Source organism: Alnus glutinosa, chromosome 4 (genome assembly GCF_958979055.1).
Source record: "Alnus glutinosa chromosome 4, dhAlnGlut1.1, whole genome shotgun sequence".
Classification (NCBI taxonomy): domain Eukaryota; kingdom Viridiplantae; phylum Streptophyta; class Magnoliopsida; order Fagales; family Betulaceae; genus Alnus; species Alnus glutinosa.
This window is the reverse complement of record NC_084889.1, coordinates 19,797,160-19,806,175: the sequence shown is the minus strand read 5'-3', so window position 1 is coordinate 19,806,175 and position 9,016 is coordinate 19,797,160. Positions and strand designations below refer to the sequence as shown.

Here is a 9,016-nt window from a genome sequence, read left to right as displayed (position 1 = left end):
CACTTTTCTCCTGTTAACTTGAGTTTATAAAAAATAATCACACTTAGCATGATTGAAATACTAAATCAAACTAACTTCAAATCTTTTGAATTGAAAGAAGGATATACATGCTAGACAAGAAAACCCACTCAAATCATATTCTTCTTTATAAAAAATAAATAAATTTATTTTTAGGATTCTCCAAGCATGGCTAAGAACTATGAATAAGTTTGATGACGGGATGGTAAAAATGAAGCGCATTGAGATACGTGCTAGTAAACTTAATGGGAGATGTGGAATTTAGTAAAGAATAACATAATGTGCCTGGTTGATCACATGACCACAAATAGTCAATACCACCCCTACCGACCGATCCAGCAATAATGTTTTTTTCTTCACGTCGAGCAGATAGTGACGGAGCGTTCTAATATTAGGATCGGAAGATAAACTATATGTACAACACGCAAGTCTTTACCACCTTCAAGTTGTTTCTTCGTCTTTTCCACCGCGCTTTCTCCTTTCTATGTTTACTTTAGTGGCTCGGGCTTTTGTCGAGCAAAACCTGGCTGCATGATGTAATTGATGACGTGTGGTCCGAACATGAACACAAACCAGAAACATGGACATGCAAGTTGCATCAGTTGCAGAAGAAAGTAACTCATCTACATACATATAATAGACATGATGTAATTGATCATGATGTGTGGGAGGCCCATGAGTAGAGGATCATTCATGCATGCATGTGTGCAGTTTTTGTATATATATATGATCCTTTCGAAGTGCCGTATACTTGCAAAAAAAGAGGAAACAGCGAGAAGGGAGATAATTATTATTCACAGTACCTGAAGAAGCATGGAGGGAGCTTCAGAAATTACATGGCTTCTAGTTTTTCTTCCATTTAATGTAGCAACTGAGGGGCTGTTAGCTGTTGTTATGTCCCAAAAGCTTCTTTTTTTAACTGTAGGGATTGGTGACCGGAAACGTTGACTGGGGCTCTTCGACTCACCAGTACTTGGCCGCTCCTTTGGCCGCAAGCTAGCCCTCGTGACGACCCTCTTCACTCCTGATGACTGCCTTTCACTCTTCCGTGAGAGCTCGCGAATCAGATCATCCTTTTGCTTTAGCTGCAAAGTATGATCTTTTTTCATTTTCTCAATTTCTGCCTCCAAAGCCTTTACAGTCCGCCGAAGCTCTCTAACTTCTTCCTCTGCCCCCTTTTTCTTGGATTCTGGTGTAAAACAATTCCCAGCTAAGAAAGAGGCTCTGGGCTTTCGCTTCTCATTTGGTTGGGCACTAGTAGTGGGAGGAGTCAACAGAGAAGAAGTAACTGAAGAAGGGGTTGGAGAGGCATGTGTTGCCAAGGATTGTGCTTGAAGGGTCAGTAGTTTATGTTGCTGGCGTACCAGCTGTACTCGCAAGTCACGGTTCTCTTTCTGCAATTCAAGTAATAGCTTGGCCTTGTCAGTTTCAGATACAGGCACTTGCTGTAATTGATCTTCATTTGCCTCACATGCCTGCGAGTATTGTTAAATATTGTTAAATATCACCGTACGTGAAGACTAATCTAGAATCTGTTAGCCATGCATAATTGGCTCAACATTTGTAAATGATTAGATAAATTGTATAGAGCGACGGTGAGGGGGAAAAAAAAAAGGAGAGAAGCATTAGTTGTCATGCCATTAGTATCAGAACAAACATATAAACTTTCAAGCATCAACTGACGTTTCTGGTCGACTTAGAAATGATTGAGATATTGTACTCTCTTAAAGGCTAAGGTAAACAAATGCAGCATCGCATATAACTTACAACACTTGTGTAAAAGAATGGAGGTGGAAGTAAGTGAAGATAAAGAGGATGAACCTTTGTCCGGATCTCCTTGGCTCTATCAGCCCAATGAAGGGTGTTTTGGGTTTCACCAAATGAGAGATTGCTTGGGCTGATATTGGCGATCATTACAGTATTACAAGCACCACCTAGTGAGTCCTTGAGAAGTTGGGTGAGCTTCGAATTCCGGAATGGTATGTGTTTCTTGCCCTCCACAAGGGCGTTGATGCAACTGCTGAGTGCAAGGAGTGATCGATTTATGTTGGCACCCTCGAGAGATCTAAGTGTCCTCTGATCTGTAGCAAGGGCTCTCTCTGACCCAGCAAGATCAATCAGTGACAGCTTGCCTACTCGGCTGACAACATTCATGCCAGCAACTTTAACTCGGAATTCAACCGCAACCTGGATTTAAAAGTAATATAGGAAAACAAATCATATACATAGAGAGTCACAAACTTAAAAGTTTAACAACCATATATATATATATATATATATATATATATATATATATCTCTTTTCAAGTACCTGCAGAATAGCATGGGAGCGTGAAGAAGTTTCATTGGCACGAGTTGGTTCAGTGGTTCGGTTTTGGTTTCCTTGTTGAAGCATTGCCATCACCTGGATGGAACAACCCAAATAAAAAAGAGGCAAAGAGTAATCTTAGTCACCGGCCATCTATCTAATCAGTTGTCTAAACTTCCAAATGTTGATAAAGAGGAGGAGGGATTGTTACTTCATCTGTAGAATAAGCTCTGTATTGAGTGAGACCTGCTGCCACCATCCCCTGTGAAAAGAATTGAACAATCAACTTTCTATAGATATCACTTTAAATATTTTACCAGACATCATGAGTTATACAAGTTTTGCTTGATACATTTTTGGTCACAGTGAAGATAAGTAGGTTTTGGGATGGCAATTGTGATATAAATGTATGCTATAAACTCTGTAATTATTCACAAACGTAAGCCACCAGAAGGAAATTTGCAGTTTGGAAATCATTTCAAAGTCTAGAATTTTTTTTTTAAAAAAAAAAAAAAAAAAAAAAAAAACACGACACATGATTCTTGTTCTAAAAGCAATGGAAATTCATTTTTTTTTTTTTTTTTTATAAGCAACTAGTTATTAAATTAAAATATTTAAGTTACAACTATGTATGATCTTGTTCTAAAGAGTACTGAAAGGGAATATCGTGAATATACTGGAGAACAGACCTGTTTATCTTCTCTGAGGACCAGAGGCCTTCCAGGGGAGAGCAAGTCCCGTACGGTTTCGTTATAGACCTCAAGATAGGAAAGATGAACTGTGTGGTTCCCATCAGAGCTCCTTTGCCTTATCTTATTGAAGAGATCCTTAATTGCCAAAACCATCACTCCAGGATTCTCCACCGTGCCTAGCATTGTATACGTTTTCCCAGCCCCGGTGGCACCATAGCAGAATACTGACCCATTCCTTCCCTGCAGGACTGCTTCTACAAGCTCCGCTGTTCTGAAAATTAAAATTAAAAAAAAGAAATTGGGTTCCATCCATGTATATTGAAGAATCAGGAAACATTAGCAGCAATTAATTTTTGTATTTCTTAGCAGGACCTGCGCGCTCTTTCTGTTTGGTTGCTGAGAAAATGTAGAAAATAAAAGACTAAAGTAGCATTAGCTACTTTTCTTTCTGTCTCGTTTTCTCTGTAAGCAACTAATGGTTAGGAAAGCTATTGAAGAAATTAAACTGTCTGGGGCCAAGCTAGCTATAAATAAAAAAAAAAAAAGCAAACACAAAAATATCTCGATTATAGCTAGATATATAGCTAGGTACGTTGTTTTAAAAGGGAATAATAGTAACCAGCATTCTGATCAGCAATTATCTAAAATTTTCAATGAATATATATAAATGGATTCATAAAAATCATTAGCATCCAAATATAGAAAAACAATTACTAATCTCATAACTTCACAGACTCACGTGGTCAAATAAACCTCCTGCTGAGTAGCGTTGTCCGGAAACGAAGCATCGAAGGTAAAATGTCGTCCGCGAAGCCTCTTCAGCCTCAGATAATCATTCTCATTCGCAAATTCCGTCAGATAAACGTCCCGCCGATTCACAATCTTGACGCAGCACCTCGAACCCGCTTCCTTTTCCTTCTTGGCCATCGGCCTGAGCCTCACAAACACAAGAATCCGACTCCCACCCATGCCGGGCTTCTCCGAAACGGTCTCCAGCCTCTCCAATTCTTGCACATTCTTGCTCCCACCAATGCCTTTGACCTCCGGAGGCGCCACTGATGCCCCCATCGAGAGCTTCCGTGCCACCGTGGTCGAAACCGTTGCCTTTCTTGGGCACGAAAACCCCACAATCCGATCCGAACCCGCCACCACATTCTCCTTCGCGTCATCGATCGGCGGCTGAGGCAGTACATAAGTTCTTGTAATTGTAGAATTAGGCAATTTGGGCATTGCGTTCTCTCTCATGACATGGTTTCGCTTCGATTCCATGTCTACTTCCTTACAAGAACAGCCGAGGAGCTCGACGCTTGGGTGGGTCGTAAACCGGTGCTCTTCGGGCGGCCTCGAAGACTGGCTCTTGAGCGCTGCAGAGGCTTGCTTTTGCTGCTCATACAAGAGGGTCAAGGCTTTCATCTTCTCTTTGAGGCCATGGTGTGGATTTCTCAGAGGAAGACTCAGGACATGGGTGTCTTCTTGATTAGCTCTAGTCCTGGTTCGCTGCTCTGAGTTTTGCTCATTTTGCCCCTGGTTAGTGATCTGAGATCTTGTTGACACAGGCATTCTATGCGGTTTTTCTGACTATCCAAACATACCTGGAAGGTTTTCTCGCTGACCCAGTTAGTAGAACTGCTCGTAATGCAAGAAAGTTCAAAACTTTTGCCGGAAAGAAACCCAAGAGCCTTCTGGGAAAATCAATAGGAAGTACATAGGGAAGAAGCTGAAACGGCAGAGCAGAGAAACTTGTTGGAAATGGAAAGAGCAAGATTGGGTGTGATTTGGGAATTAATTTGGGGGATCTGAGCCGTTGGTTTTTGGGGGAGGGGGGAATGGACGGTACGTAGTGAAGCGGGGAAAAATGGGTTTTGATTGGAGTTGCTATTAGCACTCCATTTTTTGCTTCTTACAGTTCACGTGGCTGCATGCAATTGGAGACTGGAGTTTCGGATGCGGGGACGAAATGGAGTGGAATAAGAGAGAAGTGGCGGGGCGGTAGGGTTATGATTTTGAAAAACATTTTGAATGAATCGTTTGTAACGGTCAAAATGTTGTCAGATTCAAACGGTTAGCTATTGAGAACTGTGGGGTCCAGTTGGGGAAATTTCTTATTCCACCCCAAACCCTCTCCCTCCCTTTTATAATTAGAAATTCTTAAAGGGAGAATCTTTTTCAAAGTGAAAGAAGGATGGGTCTATTCTATGGTGGAGCTCAGTGGCATGAACACAATGTGTACTACAATTTCGCACCGATGATGAGGAGTCACCAATGTGATACCTGATCTTCAACTATGGTACCGAGGAATTAAAAGTTTCGAGGGTTCTGAAAAAGTCAAACATCTAGTGGTCATAAGCGGTTTATTAAATAACTTGTAAACAAAATGAATGGTCTAGATCAAGGATTACTTTTCACATCACCATACGAGTTGGGAGTCATCGCGTCACTCGCGTGGATTAATGATGACAAATAAAATGACTAAGTGTACAACTATCATACAACACCCCTTCACAAGGGGTGGGTCCCACAGTGTATGGGGCTTCTGAAGCCAATCACAGGAATCTTTGAAGACTTGTAATTTAGGCTAGCCATAGGAACTAATGGTGTAATTTTCCTTATTTTTAATATATATAAAATCGTTTACCCGGTTATTAATTGGATTTCTAAATTCCTATAACTGGTAACTGAAATTTTTCGGTGTTTGGAACGTACGGAAAATCAAAATATTTTTTATATTTTCATTCAATCATATTAACTTATAAAAATCAATATTTATTCATAACATATAAATATTAATGTAAAATAATATAAAAATCACTAGTGACAAGATTTTGTCATTAACCGGTAGGATTCCGAAGCATATCACTGTATTCATTTATATATATAAAATAATATAAAATCCCACGAGTTTTAGGAACACGAGTTTTAACTTTCCCTCAAAAGAAGCATATCACTGTATAAACTGGTAATTCTTTTTTGAATGTATTGATTTACCCCGGACAATTTTTTAAAGGTTTTCTAGCTTTGAAGTCTAATTCAATAATTATGTTCCATTTGTTTCGGCGTACAATAATTTTTAAAAAATAATTTCGACATTTTTCAGTATTTGGTATAAGGCGAAAAATAATACTCAACCGAAAAATAATTTTCGTTTGACAAAAAATGCTTAGTAAATTTCGAGACGGCCAAATTCCAGCCGTTCTAGCAGGATTTCGGGCAAAACGGTCGGCTTCCGGCCAATCCAGCCAACCCGAATTCAGACTAAACTGTCTGGATTCTGGCAATAGTAGTCAGAATCCGGTGAAAGTGACCGGAATCCTACCGGTCAATGACAAAATCTTGTCACTAGTGATTTTTATATTATTTTACATTAATATTTATATGTTATGAATAAATATTGATTTTTATAAGTTAATATGATTGAATGAAAATATAAAAAATATTTTGATTTTCCGTACGTTCCAAACACCGAAAAATTTCAGTTACCGGTTATAGGAATTTAGAAATCCAATTAATAACCGGGTAAACGATTTTATATATATTAGAAATAAGGAAAATTGTACCATTAGTTCCTATGGTTAGCCTAAATTACAAGTCTTCAGAGATCCCTGTGATTGGCTTAATTTACAAATCGCTCCCTAAAGTCAAATTCCGTTAAAAATTTTAACATATTGCATTAAGCGCCACGTTAGCGCAAATAAGATGGTGACACGTGTCGCTCTTAATAAAAAAAAATATAAATCTATTAAAAATATAAATAAAACTTAAAAACTTAAATTTTAAAAAAAAAAAAAATTGAAAAAATTATCGACACGCAGATGCATTTCGGGATGGCCTTTGAGCCTGGGGTGGCCGTGCACCACCCCCAAAGGGATGTTGCGGGAGCCACCCCTTTTCTATTCTCATATTTTTTAAAAATAAAAAATTAAAAAATTAAATTTTTATTTATTTTTATTTTTAATAGATTAATTTTTTTATTACCAATACGTATCGCTATTTTATTGGCTCTGATGTGGAGCCTAACGGAATTTGTTTAAATTTATAATGGAATTTGACTGTAGAGAGCAATTTATAACTCCTTCTAAATCACAAGTCTCCTTATAAAATCCAACATGGTGCTTCATCAGCTTATTCATCTCTCCGGGCCTTTGGATGTTTATGTTACGTTCACATCTCGAAGTCCATTCGTCACAAATTTGAGTCTAAAGGTGGATTGTTGCAGTCCTATTATAGCCATCTAGGATGAGTTTCCTAGTCCACATCTTGTTGCACCTGATGGTCATCAATCCGCTCTAAAGTACTACACTCGCTGACATGATGCCTAATAGATTCTATTAAAATTTTGGGTTAAATAACTCATTTGTATCTAAGTTTTAAGTCATTTTTAAATTTAGTACCTAAATTTTATTTTGTATTACAGGTGGTACCTGAGTTAAGGGTAAAAACTCAGTTGGTACCTCTGTTAGATTTTCCGTCCAAATTTTAACGACCCACTATGTGTCAACCGCTGAGATGGATAAGTGGCACTATATATAAAAAAATAAAAAATAAAAAAAAATAAAAAAATAAAAAAAGAAAAAAGAAAAAAGAAGGGGGGTGGTCGACCACCCCCATTTTGGCCGGTCTGGGGGTGGCCGAATCACCCTCGTGGCCCTCGGCCACCCCCATGGGTAAACCCCCAAAATTGTTTTGATGGGTTTTGGCCATTGGGGATGGCCGAACGACCCCCTAGGGCCACGGGAGTGGTTCGGCCACCCTCTAGGGGCATGGGGTTGGTTCGGCCACCCCTAAGAGCCAAAAAACCTGACAATTTTTTTTTCCTGTCATGGGGTTGCTGAACCACCCCCTGCAGACCAGCCAAGGAGCCACCCCTCTTTTTTTTTTTTTTTTTTTCAATTTTTTCAATTTTATTATTATTATTTTAATTTTTAAAGATTTTTATTTATTTTTTATTTTTTTATATATAGTGACACATGACACATGGCCGGCTATTTAAATTTGGACGGAAAATCTAATAGAGGTACCAACAGGGTTTTTAGCCCTAACTTAGGTATCACTTGTGATATAAAAAAAAAAACTTAGGTACTAAATTTAAAATGGCTTAAAACTCAAATACCAATGGGGTATTTAACCCTAAAATTTTTAACAAAATTTGACTTTAGGGAGCGATTTGTAAATTAAGCCAATTACACGGATCTCTGAATTAATTTTGATACCAGAGTGAGTGCAATTTTCCCTTAAAATATAAATAAATTAGGCTAACCACATAGACCAATGGTGCAATTTTCCCTTAAAAATAAATTAAAATATAAATAATTAAAACCTAATTCTAGCCTTTAGGTTTCTTTCTCTTTGTTTTCACCACACAGCTCCCCACTTTCTCTTCTTTTATTCATTCTAGCTCCTTCAAACCGGTCGAGATTAAAATTGTTGATTTTAATAGGACTTTATTTTCTTCATTTACAGTTTAGCTTTATTCTGTTGTAACTTGTAAGAGACAGGTATAGTTGTGTGCCATGAACTTCAACAATTAATTTCTATCAAACTGTTGAAAACCTGATCTAGGACAAGGAAGCCTTCAGTAGCTTTTGCATGGATTACAAAAGGAAAAAAAAAAAAATTAAAATTAACAAACAATTTATGAATTTCAAACTGATCCAAATTTTGTATGGATTTCAAAAGAACAAAAAACTCAACAATTTATGAAAAGCGATTACCGGTTAATAACCGCATAATTGCCGATTACTAATTACCGTAACCGATAGACCGACTAATCCAGTTGCAATTGCGACTATCTTGTGGTGTTGTAACGCCCCGCTTTTTACAGAAATACGTAAGTGAAAATTTTGAATTTGAAAATTAAATGACTTCTAAATTGCCGTGTGTGTGTGCACAGTGTGTAACAAAATATTATAAATGTGGAATTTAAAGAACATAAACATTTTGTTAACGAAGTGGAAACTCAATTAAGAGAAAAATACTCATGGGTAGCCAAACCCAATAAATTC

General features: G+C 37.9%; 1 protein-coding gene across 1 annotated transcript; it reads right to left on the bottom strand.

Annotated features, from left to right (window-relative positions):
• Positions 1–221: 221 nt before the first annotated feature.
• Positions 222–5,010, bottom strand: LOC133865395 (kinesin-like protein KIN-8A). Its single transcript, XM_062301795.1, has 7 exons — positions 3,757–5,010; positions 3,015–3,288; positions 2,537–2,587; positions 2,329–2,421; positions 1,840–2,205; positions 822–1,493; positions 222–545 (listed from the first exon to the last, which is right to left on the bottom strand). Exons 1-7 carry the CDS (start codon positions 4,575–4,577, stop codon positions 507–509), a joined length of 2,316 nt encoding a protein of 771 aa, XP_062157779.1. The 5' UTR covers positions 4,578–5,010; the 3' UTR covers positions 222–506.
• Positions 5,011–9,016: the final 4,006 nt, after the last annotated feature.